The 13,269-nt window shown below is 61.8% G+C and overlaps 2 protein-coding genes across 2 annotated transcripts; both read left to right on the forward strand.

Moving 5' to 3' along the window:
* Window positions 1-51: 51 nt before the first annotated feature.
* TMEM141 (transmembrane protein 141) lies at window positions 52-2,004 on the forward strand. The gene is made up of 5 exons (XM_029201400.1): window positions 52-174; window positions 452-518; window positions 724-807; window positions 1,068-1,175; window positions 1,567-2,004. Exons 1-5 carry the CDS (start codon window positions 121-123, stop codon window positions 1,578-1,580), a joined length of 327 nt encoding a protein of 108 aa, XP_029057233.1. The 5' UTR covers window positions 52-120; the 3' UTR covers window positions 1,581-2,004.
* Window positions 2,005-4,277: 2,273 nt separating this feature from the next.
* Window positions 4,278-13,268, forward strand: CCDC183 (coiled-coil domain containing 183). The gene is given in 18 exon segments (XM_029203165.1): window positions 4,278-4,306; window positions 4,308-4,345; window positions 4,885-5,006; window positions 5,474-5,551; window positions 5,756-5,923; window positions 6,120-6,224; window positions 8,725-8,857; window positions 9,970-10,037; window positions 10,076-10,123; window positions 10,202-10,254; window positions 10,295-10,296; window positions 10,744-10,844; window positions 11,463-11,605; window positions 11,799-11,887; window positions 11,890-11,966; window positions 12,052-12,162; window positions 12,233-12,329; window positions 12,983-13,268. Coding segments are annotated over 18 exon segments (1,575 nt in total). The 3' UTR covers window positions 13,096-13,268.
* Window position 13,269: the final 1 nt, after the last annotated feature.

The raw sequence follows: 13,269 nt of genomic DNA on the forward strand, positions 1-13,269 counted from the left end.
CGGCCCCACCCCGCCCCATCCGGCCCCACCCCGCCCCATCCGGCCCCGCCCCATCCGGCCCCGCCCCTCCGCCCAGTCCGGCGACGCTCTGCCCCGCCGGCTCCCCGCGGCCCGCCAGCCATGGTGAACCTGGGCCTGTCCCGGGTGGACGACGCCGTGGCCAGCAAGCACCCGGTGAGAAGGCTGGCCTGGGACGCGGGCCCCTGACCTCAGAAGCTGACCTGAGCGGGGCGGGGGCCTCGGTGGGAGTGCCCTTATTAGGGAAGAGAAGAGGGACAGAGGTGGGGGACCCTGTTGCTGTGGAGATCGAGGCATCCTGGGTGGGCATGGGAGCAGGTGGGATGTGTCCAGGCCCCCAGGGCCTCACGATGAGTGGTCCCCTACCCCAGGGCCGGAGTGTGCCCAAAGGAGGGACGGGGAACTGAGCCTTCAACCCCCTCCCCCATCCCAGGGACTCGGGGAGTATGCCGCGTGCCAGTCGAACGCCTTCATGAAGGGCATTTTCACCTTTGTCACAGGTAGGCTGGGTCCAGGTGTCTGTCCTGGGGTGTGAAGAGACCTCACCCTCCTGTCTCACCCTGACTCCCCAGCAGGTGGCGCCAGGTCGCCAGCCCGCAGTGCTCGGAGCCTGGCAGGTGTCGCGAGCACTTAGGCCGAGAGCCCCGTGGTCCCCTGACAAGCCCCGTGGACGGGCTGGCTGATGCGGACCATGGCTCTTGGCAGGCACCGCTGCGACCGTCGGCCTGCAGATGCTCGTTCAGAGGAAGTTTCCGTACCCCTTTCAGTGGAACGTGCTGGTGGCCGTGGGTGGGTACTCCAGGACTGGTGCCTGGCGCCCCTGAAATGCACCCCTGTTGCCGCTGGCTCTTCAGCAGAAGTGCATCCCACTAGGGGTGGGGGGCTGTGGTTCCGGGCATCCCTGCCTCCGGGGATGGGGCTCCAGTTCTCAGTGGGAGCCCTGCTGGACCCCACCGCTCCCAGGAAGAAACCTGCACCCTGCTCCCTTCCCCTGACAAGTGCAGAGGCCCCGCCCTCCTGCCCACTGGCCCCTGCCTGCCTCTCCCCAGTCGCAGGCTCAGTGGCCAGCTACTGGGTGACCCGAGTGGAGTCGCAGAAATGCAGCAACCTCTGGCTCTTCCTGGAGACAGGGCAGCTCCCCAAAGACATGGACACAGGTGAGGGTCCTGGGGGCAGCAGGACGCAGAACCGAGGCTCCATTCCCCGGGCGTAGGCGGGACAGGCCTGTCCCCTTGACACGCGCATGGGGGTGGGGGTGGGAGGGAGGGGGCCTGCGGCAGACAGAACTTCCAGGCCCTTGTGCAGGAGGAAGACCCAGGAGGGGCTGGGTGGCCCTGGGAGGGGCGAGTGCAGAGGGTGGGCACCCCGAGAAGAGCGGCCGGATTGAGAGGCCCTGCACTGGACATCAAGCTGATTGATCTCAAGCCTGGCCTCCAGTGCCTGCATCCCTCCTGTTACAGGCCTCAGTTTTTGCCCCGGTAAAATGGGCACAGGGACCGGGCACAGCTTTGGGGTGTGGTTCTAGCTGTCTCCCTTTGCCTCTTACAGATCGGCACAGCTAGGAGAGCTCCAGCCAGGGCACTGAGGACCTGGGGCCGGAGAGTTCTAGAACACAGCCCTCAGCACCCCTGCACCCCAGGCTGGCCTCCCCACACCCAGGTCCCCTGCACACATGCATGGCCAACTCTGTCAGACCTGTGCAAACTGCTCCTGCCCAGCCTGGATGCCCAGGTCAGACCAGGAGGTGCTGCCCCTGGGGGGCTGGCCTCCTGCAGGGCAGTGAGAAACGTGGTGGACACAGAGCTGGAGAAGACCAGGCCTGTCTCATGCATATTTGGGGGCGGCAGCTCTGGGGTGGCGGTTGGGCCTTCTGCACTTCTTGCTGCTGATACGCCCTTTCTGACCCCTGCATCCCCCCGCCCACCCCAGTCAGAGCTGACAGCTGCCGCTGGGGGTTGTGGGACTAATAAACACCTTTTGCTGTTTCCCGTTTCTCGCCTGAGTTCTAAAGCAGTTGGGAAACAAGTCAGCGCAGTAAGAAGATGAGAGAAATGTCACCTCGGTACCATACAGCTGATTGGAGGAGGTGCCAGGGCAGTTCCTAACACCGAACCCCAGGATTAGACACTCTCGGCAGCCCCCATGGGCCCTCCATGCGGGGGTGCTTCTGTACCGCCTGGCACAGAGAAGCAGAGCAGACGGTGTGCAGCCAGGCAGCACCTGGCTTCCAGGAGACAAGGGACAGGAAGTGGCCACGCCCACCTGCCTATCATTCCAAACCCACCTATCAGATTAAGTCACTTCTCCCCTGGGGAGGAGGAAGTGAGTGGTTCAGGAGGCCAGAGTCAGCTTACTGGAGCTCTGTCCACATGGAGGAGTGTTCCTGGGTGGGCAAGACTGCCCACCTCACCCACCCCCAACAGAGGGAGAGGCAGAGATTATATAACACCTGGGCAAATCCACCGTCCTTTATAGCAGGCTTCCTGGTGACACTGAAGGCACACAGGGCCGCGCTGCTCCAGCCCCAGCTCCGCCCCTGCGCCTGCTGACATAGCCAGTCCCGCAAAAGAACGTCTACTGCACGCTCACTGTGCACCAGGGAATCTGTTCGTGGGAAGGCAAAACGACAGGAAGCCCGAGATAACCATGGCATAAGCAAGCTAGAGTTTTCATTTTCTTTCATGGAAAAGCTCAAGTGGGTGGTCTGGGGCTGTATGGAGTCAGGGACCCAGGCTTCTTTTAGCGTGTTCCGTGCTGTAACGGCCCTCATTCCAAATCCACCTCATGGTCCCAGGCAGCTGTGCTGGCTCCGGACATCAGGTCTTCATCCCTGTCAACAGGAAAGAGAAAGGGGGAGGAGGAGGGCAGTTCACTCACTTCTCTGAACACTGCATTGGCTAGAACTAAGTCATGTGCGACGCCTAGTGCAAAGGCACCTAGGAGGGCAGCTTGCTCTGGGCAGCCTCGTGCCCACTAAAATTCAGGGGTTCTCCATCTGAGGAAAGGAGAACCAGTATTGGGGCACAGGCTCTGCCTCACACCCTGGGAGAACACGGGCATCAAGGGAATAGACCCTGCCCACGGCAGGCCCTCCCAACCCCCTGAGGGAAAGACCTGGGCTCAGAGGGAGGGCAGAGGGGGAACTTTTAGTTTCAGAGGGAACTGGACTCACTTTTTAAAAAGAGAGTGACCAGAAAAGTAAAGGATCTGTTTGAGAGGTCACAGAGAAAGATGGGTGCTGTAACAGCGCATGGGTGAAGACTGTTGTTATGGCTGAACTGTGTCTCCCACAAACTCACAGTTTGCAGCCCTAGCCCCCAGGACCTCAGAATATGACTCTGCATTTGGAGACAGGACCTTTGAAGAGGTGATTAAGTTAAAATGGGGATGGGCCCTCATCCAGTCTGACTGGTGTGCTTAGAAGAGAAGGTGATTAGGACACAGGTGAGTACAGGGGAAAGACCCCACGAGGACACAGCCGTCTACAAGCCTGGGAGAGACGCCTCAGGAGAAACCAGCCCTGCCGACACCTTGGTCTCAGACTTCAAGCCTCCAGGATGTGAGACAATAAATTTCTGTTGTTTAAGCTGCCCGGTCTGTGGTGCTTTGTTAGCAAACTCATGCAGGTTGGAAGAAGTAACCCATCTGATGTGCACCCCTGGAATCCCAGGCTTGGGCCACATGGCTGTAAGGGGAGCTTGTGCTGGGGGTGCAGAGGGAGGGGACTGACTCCTCCTGGAGTAAGTGACAGCTAAAGCTGGACCCAGGACTTCCCCAGGGAAGTGGGGGTGGAGCAGGGAAGGTCAGGGAGAGATGGTGTAGTCAGGGCCGAGGCTGGGGGTCTCACGAGCCAGGTCACCAGGGTTGGAGTTTGAACTTGGAGTGGGGTAAGGGAATGGAGACCCTGTAGGCAGTGAGAGGTCAGAAGTTTTAGGAGGCTCAGTGGAGGACACTGGGGGTGTGGGGGGATGGGGAGGGTGCAGTGGCGCCACCGTGGGGTGCAGTGCCACTGCCAATCACCTCGGAGAGCAGCCACGAGACTCGTGTCCAGGAGAGCAACCCCGAGGCTGGCTGGGGGCAGAGGGTGGGGTCGTCGGGGTGGGCCAGGAATTCCCGGGTTCCCTGGGTGTTGAGAACCTCCGCCCCCGTCACAATGGGCCGAGATTCCAGGAGCAATCTGAACTGTGGTTCTGCGGGGCAGGCTCAGCACAGAGAGGGTGGGGGGTGCGGATGGGCCCTGGAGGGCGCCGTGGGCCGCCATGAAGATCCGTAGTGAGGCGGAGGTGGAGGCAGATCCAGGAGCTGAAGGCTATCACTCGGCTCCAGGGTGCGGCTGCCGCTGGGGTGACCCAGGGCCTCCGGGGCTCCTGGGGGCAGGACTTACAATCTTAACACACGGACGGTCCAGGGCATATGGACTGGGGGCCACTCTACTGCTCACCCCCAAACAGAGCTGGGGGGAAGGGATCGGAGGGGTCTGCCATGCAGGGGGCAGGGGGAACAGAAGCTGGGGGCTTCAAGGAGATTTGTGAGCACGGTGGCCTCAAAGCCAGAGGTGACAGGAGGGGATCCACCCACTTCTGTGGCTAGAGGGTCTGGAAGAAATCACAGGCCTGCCCGTCCCTGACTTGCACCCCACCCTCCCCACCTCCCAGCACTGCTGTCCACTGAGAGCCGTCCAGATGAGCACTGCTGAGCAGCGAAGCTGGCCCCCATGCAGGCTGGGAGGAAGGAGCGCGGCCTTGGAGACAGCAAACTCACGCCCCCACCTCTGTCCTCCCCGGCGTGGAGCCTGCCCCACCCGGGAACCCTGGCCAGGCCCTTGGCCCTTGGCCTACATCCTGGCTGCCCTGTCCCTCCACACAGAGCAATGTCGGGCGCTGCAGATCCAGGCGGTGAAGGAGACCACGTTCAAGAACAAGGCCACGCTGGCTGTCCTGCGCAGCAACATTTGCCGCGGGTCCCACGAGTGGGCTTTGGCCAAGAAGGTGGACAGCGAGACCCTCCCTGCTACCTGCTGGCTGGGGGTGGGGGGGCGGGGCACGTGCTGAAACAGCCCTTCCCCCAACACAGGTGGACAGCTGGCACCTCCTCTCCTTTCCCCACTCTAACCCCAACCATTCTGAAACTGGGTGGAGGGGGGCGGTTTCCCCACCACCCACCTCAGAGGGCAGGGCCAGGGGCCCGACAGAGGTCCCTTTCCTGGGCTACCCCCTGCAGCAGCCATATAGGGGAGCCAGGGACCCGCCTCTCTGGACCTCCATCACATCGGAGCAGGGATGGCCTGGATGGAGTCCTTCAGCGCTCTGCCCCTTGTGGCCCCAGGAGCTGGGGTCTTGCTGCTAGGCTAGCACAGGGCAGAGGAAACCCGGGGAGAATCCCTGGAGGGGCCGGCGGCCGGGGCGGGGGGAACGCAGAGGGGCCAAGCCCCCAGCTCAGCCGCCGCGCCCCACAGTATGACCAGCGGACCATCTCCAAGGCCTGCGGAAAGGACGTGCCCATGAGCCTGGCGCACAGCCGCTGCACCACGGAGGTAAGGCAGCAGGGGGGACCCGTCAGCCCCGCCCAGCCAGTGCACCCCAACTAAACTACGATGTGGAGCCGGTGGGGAGCAGAGCGAGTTCCCAGCCCCAGCGTCCGTGTGGCGTTGCCGCGGGTCCCTCCCCGCCCGCCCAGATGCAGGCGCGCTCCGTGGCCCCTGAGCACCCACGCGCGGGCCATGCCCTCCCCGACCCAGGTGGCGCGGGAGAAGCTGCGCAAGTACGTCTTCGACCGCGTGAATATGCACAACGTGCTGATCGACCTGGTGCGGCGGCGCGAGCAGAAGCTGGAGAGCATGCAGCTGGAGCTGGCCAGCCTTAAGAACCAGCCCGAGGCCACCAAGGAGGAGCCGCGCATGCTGCAGGTGGCGGCGGGGAGCGGGGCGGGGCCTCCAGTGTGATGGGGCGGGGCCACAGGAGGAGGGGCGGGGCTCTGTGGGAGGGCGGGGCTAGATGAATGAGGCCCCCTTGGAAGAAAGCCCAGCCCCGCCCCCGCCGGCCTCTGCACTCCCAGGTGGCCTGTCCCCACGCACTCTCAATGTGCCCTTCCTCCCCGCCCAGGTCATCCGTCAGCTGGAGAACAACATAGAAAAGACGATGGTCGAGATCACCACTAGCCAGAATATCCACCTGCTGTACGTGGACCTGCCGGACCACCTGAAACAAGTGAGCCCCTCAACCCACACCCGGAGACCGAGACCGCATCCCGGTCCCAGGGAGCCCAGCTGGCCAGGAAGGGCGGGAATCTCGGCGGGGGCGTGCCCTCCGGGTTAGGCTGCCCCGCAGGCGCGCAGCTCTCCTCCAGGCCGGGTGACCCCGAGAAAGGCTGAGCCCAGCTTTGGGCACCAAGCTGAGCAGCGGCACCTTGTAGGTGGGAAACGTTCTTTCAAGAATTTATTTGCTATTCCAAAAAGGCATATCATGTGCTACATCAGAATTGTTTGTTTTTTGGTTTTTTATAAATTTAGTGATTTATTGACTTATTTAGTTTTGGCTGCTTGGGTCTTCGTCGCTGCGTGCGGGCTTTCTCTAGTTGTGGCGAGCAGGGCTACTCTTCGTTGCGGTGTGCAGGCTTCTCATTGCAGTGGCTTCTCTTGTTGCGGAGCACAGGCTCTAGGTGCGCGGGCCTCAGTAGTTGTGGCTTGTGAGCTTCAGTAGTCGTGGCTCGCGGGCTCAGTAGTTGTGGCTCACAGGTTCCAGAGTGCAGGCTCAGTAGCTGTGGTGCATGGGCTGAGTTGCTTCGCAGCATGTGGGATCTTCCCAGACCAGGGCTCAAACCCGTGTCCCCTGCATGGGCAGGGGGATTCTTAACCACTGCGCCACCAGGGAAGTCCTGTTTGGGTTCTTATTTGATGGTTTAGTGTTGTTTTTACTTTGCCCCATCGTTTCTCATCCCCTGGCTTCTGAGGCCAAGAGATGGGTCCTGCACCCTCAGAAGTCCCCTAACATCATCCAGGGCAAGCTGCCTCTGAGCAGGTCAGTAACCTCCGCTTGCTGCCCACCTCTTCCAAGCCAGCCACCTTGCTCCCTGCCGAGAAGGCCAGGGGGAAGCCCCTAGGGGCCGTGAGCCTTGCTGTGAGGCAACCCCGTTCACTGGCGACCCCCTTTGGCCCCCACACAGAAGAGCACAGGCAGCCGCCGCAGGCCAAGTGGTGGAAGATGGTAAGGATGAGGACAGTTGGAGAGGAGGGCTGGAGGCTGGGTGCCAGGGTGCAAAGAGGAGCAGCTTGGCGGGGGGGGCCGAGAGAGAGAGGGAAGACCCCACCTTCATGCTGGGGCTGGTGGAGGGGAAGCCCTGGAGGGCAGTGTGGCCGGGAGGGTGACAGGTAGAAATGTGTTTGGAGGAGGGTGTGGGATGGGTGGGCATTGCAGCTCTTCGCAGCTGGGGCCATGCCCCCCAAATCCTGCCCACGGTGCCCAGAGCCCAGCAGCACGCAGCTCTGTCCTCCAGCCTGTCCCTCTTGCCTCAGGCCCCGGGTCCTGGAGACTCACCTTGTGGCCCTGCCCACGTGTCCTTCCCGGGCCCACTCCTCCTACCCACACCCCTTCCCACTCCGACTGCACCCTGGGGTCCAGCCCCTCCTTCACCTGTATGCGTCGTGTCCTCCCAGTGGTACTTGCTTATCTTTTCAGAACATATGCACTAAAAAAAAATAACTCCTGTGGTCATCTGCATTTTTTTTTTTTTTTTGGCCGCATGGCACAGCATGCGGGTTCTTAGTTCCCTGACTGGGGATCGAACCCGTGCCCCCTGCGCCGAGTTTTAACCACTGGAACACCAGGGAAGTCTCCCTTGCATTAAAAAAAAAAAAAAAAAGGGCTTCCCTGGTGGTGCAGTGGTTGAGAGTCCGCCTGCCAATGCAGGGGACATGGGTTCGTGCCCTGGTCCGGGAAGATCCCACATGCCGCGGAGCGGCTGGGCCCGTGAGCCATGTCCACTGAGTCTACGCGTCCGGAGCCTGTGCTCCGCAACGGGAGAGGCCACAACAGTGAGAGGCCCGCGTACCGCAACAACAACAACAACAAAAAAGTGAAGATTCTACGTTGTAGTTATCAACAACAAAATACTAAGAGCCAAGATATATTGGACATTTATGAACCTGACCCTGTGCTAAATATACATCATTATACCTTCTCAATCCATCCTGATAGCGACCTCCTGAAAGAGCCATTATTACCTTACCTTTACACATGGCAAAACCCAGGCTTTCCTAAGGCCCCACGCTAGCTGGTCAGGTTACAGCCTTGGCCTTGAGTCCTGAGTCTCTGACCCCACACCAGTGTTTTGAGACCCTCTTCTTCACTTCAGACAGCAGCCAGCCTCCCGGCGTTTCACAGTCACCTCTCACGTGGTGGGACATCCCATCACAACTTCTTTGGAAGTGTCTCTGGACTCTGGCCCTGGGCAGTGAGAGAATCCACCAGGAAGTTGCTGTCTTCCCTCCCCAAACATGTCCTTTCACCTGCTTTGGGCCCGGCTGGGGCCACAGGCCAGATTATACTTGTCCCCTGGGCTTGCACAGGCCGGGGTGAGGGGTGGGGAGTAGACGTGCTCCACTTTGGGGGCCAGAAGAGAATGAGGGAGGGGCCAGGGGAGCCTGTGGTTGGCCCGCAGTCCCTGGACGGTCAGGCTCTGTGCCCCCCTGCCCTTGTCCTTCTGCTGCAGAAGCTGGCAGGATACCCCACAGAGCTGGACAAGCTGCAGAATCTCGTGGTTGGCTACTGGTCGGAACTGTCGGACATGACAGTCATGTCCCAAGATGCCATGATGATTACGGATGAGGTCAAGGTGAGAGCAGGTCCCAGGCTGGGGGCCCTCCCTGCAGGGCTATCTCTTGAACCTGTCTGGCCCAGGGTCCGTCGGGACACCCCCATGCCCACACCCCCCGTCATCACTGGAGGAGTCCAGTGGCTGCCCTGCCGGCCTGCTTGCCTTACCACCTGTGAGCCTGGGCAGAGGCAGACAGAGAAGGCAGAGAATTGACCTGGACGGGGCAGGTGCCACCCCTTCACCCACTGTGTGCCGAGGCCCCTGCCAGGCCAGCCTGCCCCCTCCTCATGAAGTGGGGCCACCCTGGGGTTCGGACCTTCTCAGGAAGGCAGTGAATGGCGGATTCTGGGGGTTGGAGGTTGGGCAACACAGTCTTGGGGTGTAACAGGGCCAAAAGGAGGCGTGGGGGCTGGAGCCTGTGTGGGCAGCAGGTGGCGGGGCTGCAGTGGCGGCCCTCCTAACCTGGAGCCCTGGGAGGAGATGGGGGGAGACGGGATCAGATTCGTGTCTCCAAACGGGTGTGCTCTGGCTGCAGAGACTGGAGGGGACCAGGGCCAAGACACTGGTCACTTGGGCCAGACCAGTGGTGGAGATGGGTGGCCGAACTCGGATGGAGCCGAGAAGTCTTTAAGAGGTCACCCCGATGAGGGGCGGGGCGAGTGAGACGTGCAGGCAAGGGCAGAGCGTGGCATCCAGGACGCGTGAGCAGGCCCAGACAGACAGTGGATTTAGCCACCAAAGCAGGGTGTGCCGGGAGACAGGAGGTCTGGGGGAACATGATGACTTTGTGTTTAGACATGTGGAATCCACTCTAGTGAGCTCTAAGGGGAGCTGGCAGAGGCAGCGGAGGACCGGGGCTGGAGAGAGAAATCTGTGAGGCGCGTCCCAGGCAGTCCCTGAGCCTATGGCTGTAGCCGGAGCGACCCCAGCTGGAGGGGCGTAACGCGAGGGAAGGCTCAGAGGCCAGGCAGGAGGGGGGCGTCCCAGAGGAGGGCAGAACGCAAGGGTGAGGGTGATGGTCGCAGGCGGAGCGTCCCAAATCGGGAAGGCGGGGACTGACGCTGACGCTGGGTCAGCACCCCGGGTGGCCTTGGTGGGACAGACCCCCGCCCCCTTCCTGTGTCCCCAGATGAACATGAGGCAAAGGGGAGGCCGCCTTCATCAAGGAACGCCAGGCACGTGAGAACCGGCTGAACCAGCAGAGGAACGCCAGGCATGGGAGGACCGGCTCAACCAGCAGAAGCAGCTCATTGACAAGATCCACTCCAAGGAGACCAGCGAGAAATACCGCTGGGTGCGTCCGGGCCACGCCAGGCACAGCAGCCCCTGTGCCACAGAGGACACCTCTCACCTCCTCCCCCTCCGCGCTCAGGGCCGGCGGGACTTGCACTTCTCCTCCAGCCTGATGGGTCCCGAAACTGAAAGGTGAGCGCTCAGCTCCCGCCGCCCCAGCCAGGGTCCCGAGAGGTGGGTCACCGTGAGGTGGGGGTAACCTGCGGGGGCCGGGGTGAGGGAGACCGACGAGCCCCGGCCCCTCCCTGGATAGACCTGCACCGGTGCACACCAACAGTCACAGTGCATGCTTCAAGGTGCTGCTGCCGGCTCTGGGCTCTTGGCCAGGGGTGGCTGAGCCCCCAGCTTCTCAGCTGTAAAATGCACCCCTGAGCCGCCTCTGAGAAGCCCCACTAAGCCCCACTGTGCCAGGCCACTTTTGGTCCTCCTGTGGATGGAGCTGCCTTGGGGCATCCCTCGAGGGCTGGCCGAGCAGGGAGCCAGTTAAGGTGAAGGCAACTCTGACGGGTACCCAGCTCTTGGGTGGCCTCCCCGACGACGTATGGGGGCATCCGACGGCCTCGCGCAGAGCTCCCACAGCATTCCTGCATGCCGGCTGACATTCCCCTCTGCTGTACCCAGTGAGGAGGAGGGAGACCTCCAAGGCTGATATCGAATACCAGACGGACGTGATGGCTTTGGTGGAGAAAGTCTAGACTGCTGTGCAGTGCTCTCACCTCTGGGTACTGCTCCCTAGCACTCCTGGGGTGTGGGCAGAAGGACGGGTGGAGACCCTGCCCCAGCCCAAGGCCCAGCTGAGCTGGGCCAGGCTCTGCAGACACCTTCTGCATGAATGGACACACAGAGCAGCGGCCCCACAGCTCAGAGTAGCAGGCACTCCAGGGACTCAGATGGCAAATCCGAGCCGTGCTCCAGGGGCTGCACAGAGCCCGCTGGAATTTGAGGATCTCAAACCCCGAGGAGGTGGCCTTCACCTCTTAACTCCTTCCCCTTCCCAAACCAACAGCATCAGGACGAGCAGCTGCCTCTCCGCCCTACCCCCTTTATTTTAATCCGCCCTGGATTTATTATCAGTAAGCCTTGAGCTCCTGTCCATGGTCCTGACGTAAGCTTGTCCACCCTTGGACGAGTGACTCAAAGCCACGCAGTCTCGTGGCGGTGGTCTCTCTGGCTCTTCCTTGGGGTCATTTGGCCCCTCTGCCTGTCACGAGGGTGACACACACAGAGGGCCTCACAGGTCCTCAACACCCAGCCATGGTCAATGTTACTGACCACCGGGAGCCAGAAGAACAAGCTCCCTCCTGGCTCACACCTGCTCCTCGCCCCACTGGCCCCGCCAGGACATCACCGGCTGCTTCCTGGCTCAGAGGAGCACGGAGGAGAACCTGGCGCTGCAGGTGGCGGGCAGTGAGGGGAGGCGGACGCAGCCGGAGGCCGCGACGAAGGAGCTGGCGACGGAGGGCGTGATACCCAGCTCCATCAGGCACCCGGGAGCCCCTGACCTCCTCCTCACTGACAGCCCCGTGGCTGGCACCAGGCTCGGAGCTGAGCGCACCCACTGCCGAGGGGCCCCAAGTGCCCGCGTGTGAGCTCCTGAGCCTGAATTAGCACAGCGCCAGCTCGGGACTCCGCGACCTTGCCCTCAGTCCGCTACCTACCTCCCTCATCCTCAACAGCTTGAAGTCTGTTGAGAAGAAAATGAAGGACATGCTGAAGGAGGAGGAAGCCCGGCTGCAGCTGGCCCACGCCAACATGGCCAAGAGCCAGAGCTGCTGCTGACCATCCAAACTGGCATCGACAACCTCCACATCCGCCTGATTGGCGTCCCCCTGCCCACGGCCCAGGTACCAGGGAAGCGTGGAGGAGCCCCCAGTACAGAGGGTCCCCTGGAGGGGCCAGAGGGAGACGACTTGTTCCTCCCGGCCACAGAAAGAAGCGCTGCCCTCCGACACCCTGGATGTGTACAGCAAGCTGGCATACTGCAAGGGGAAGCTGCTGTACCTGGCTGACCGAGTGCAGATGCTACCCAGGACAGAGGAGGTAGCCCTGGCCCGGGGGGTGCCCACACGCCCCGTGTGCCCTCAGAGCTGACAGTTCCCATGCCCTGCAGGTCCACACGAAGGTGAGGGATGCCCTGGAGTCCTCGGCCCTGAAGGAGAAGCAGAACACCAGGATCAGCTTTGAGGAGATGGGGGAGGATGTCATAGGTACGGGCCGCCCAGCAGCTGGTGGTGGGCCTGAGCTGTGCAGAGGCAGAGGTTGGGGATGGTGCTTGCTGCATCTGACCAGGGCGGCCTGGAGGCACAGTGGGGGCTAAAGGGATGGAAAGGGTGTGTCAGTTGCACCCACTGGATTTTTAATTTATGGAGGTGACTTGGTGAAGTTAATGCCATTGAAAGAACTTACCACCTTTTGTGACACAGGGAGGCACCAGTGCCGGTAGGCAGGCAGCAGGGAAGGCCTTGGTCAGGGCGTTTATTGGAGTTTCTGTGGGAAGGGCAAGGCAGGGGGCACACCGCCTAAGATCTGCCCGCTCAAATAATTCCAGCAGGTTTGGGGTACAGGGGCTGTCCCCAGTTGCCTGGCACCTGGCCCTGGGTGATTCAGGCTTGGGGTGTGCATTAGACAGAGGTGGTCGAGTGTGGGCTCTGGAAGGGCTGGGTGAGCCCTGGTCTGTCTCTCTCCCCGGCTGTGCGAGACCCCAAATGCCAGAGCATCAGGGACACAGAAAGGAAGAAATATACGTCGTTGGTACAACTGGCCCTGCGGTGAACGAACGCCAGGGGACAATCCAGGATCTGGGGACCCTCGCGGGGCAGACGGGCTGCGGGCGCGGCTGCCCTCCCCCGCTCCTTTGCAGAGACCTTCCAGTTCACCGACGTGGACCACAGTTACGTGCCCTCGCGGGCCGAGATCAAGAGGCAGGGCCAGCGGCTGATAGAGGGGAAGCTCAAGGTAGCCAAGAAGAAGTGACCGGAAGAGGAAGAACCCACCTCGCCAGCACACCCCGCCCCCATGCTGTCATTGGTTACACAAATAAACAATTTTCCAGGACTGCGGGGCACCTGAGGGGACGCAGATGTGGGGGACAGCGTTGGGAAGTCTGCGGCGAAGTGGGGTGCTCGGTGTGGATCTGGGCCCGAGGGT

This window comes from Monodon monoceros, unplaced genomic scaffold (assembly GCF_005190385.1).
Source record: "Monodon monoceros isolate NGI ecotype Baffin Bay Population unplaced genomic scaffold, NGI_Narwhal_1 Super_Scaffold_5, whole genome shotgun sequence".
NCBI classification, from domain to species: Eukaryota; Metazoa; Chordata; class Mammalia; order Artiodactyla; family Monodontidae; genus Monodon; species Monodon monoceros.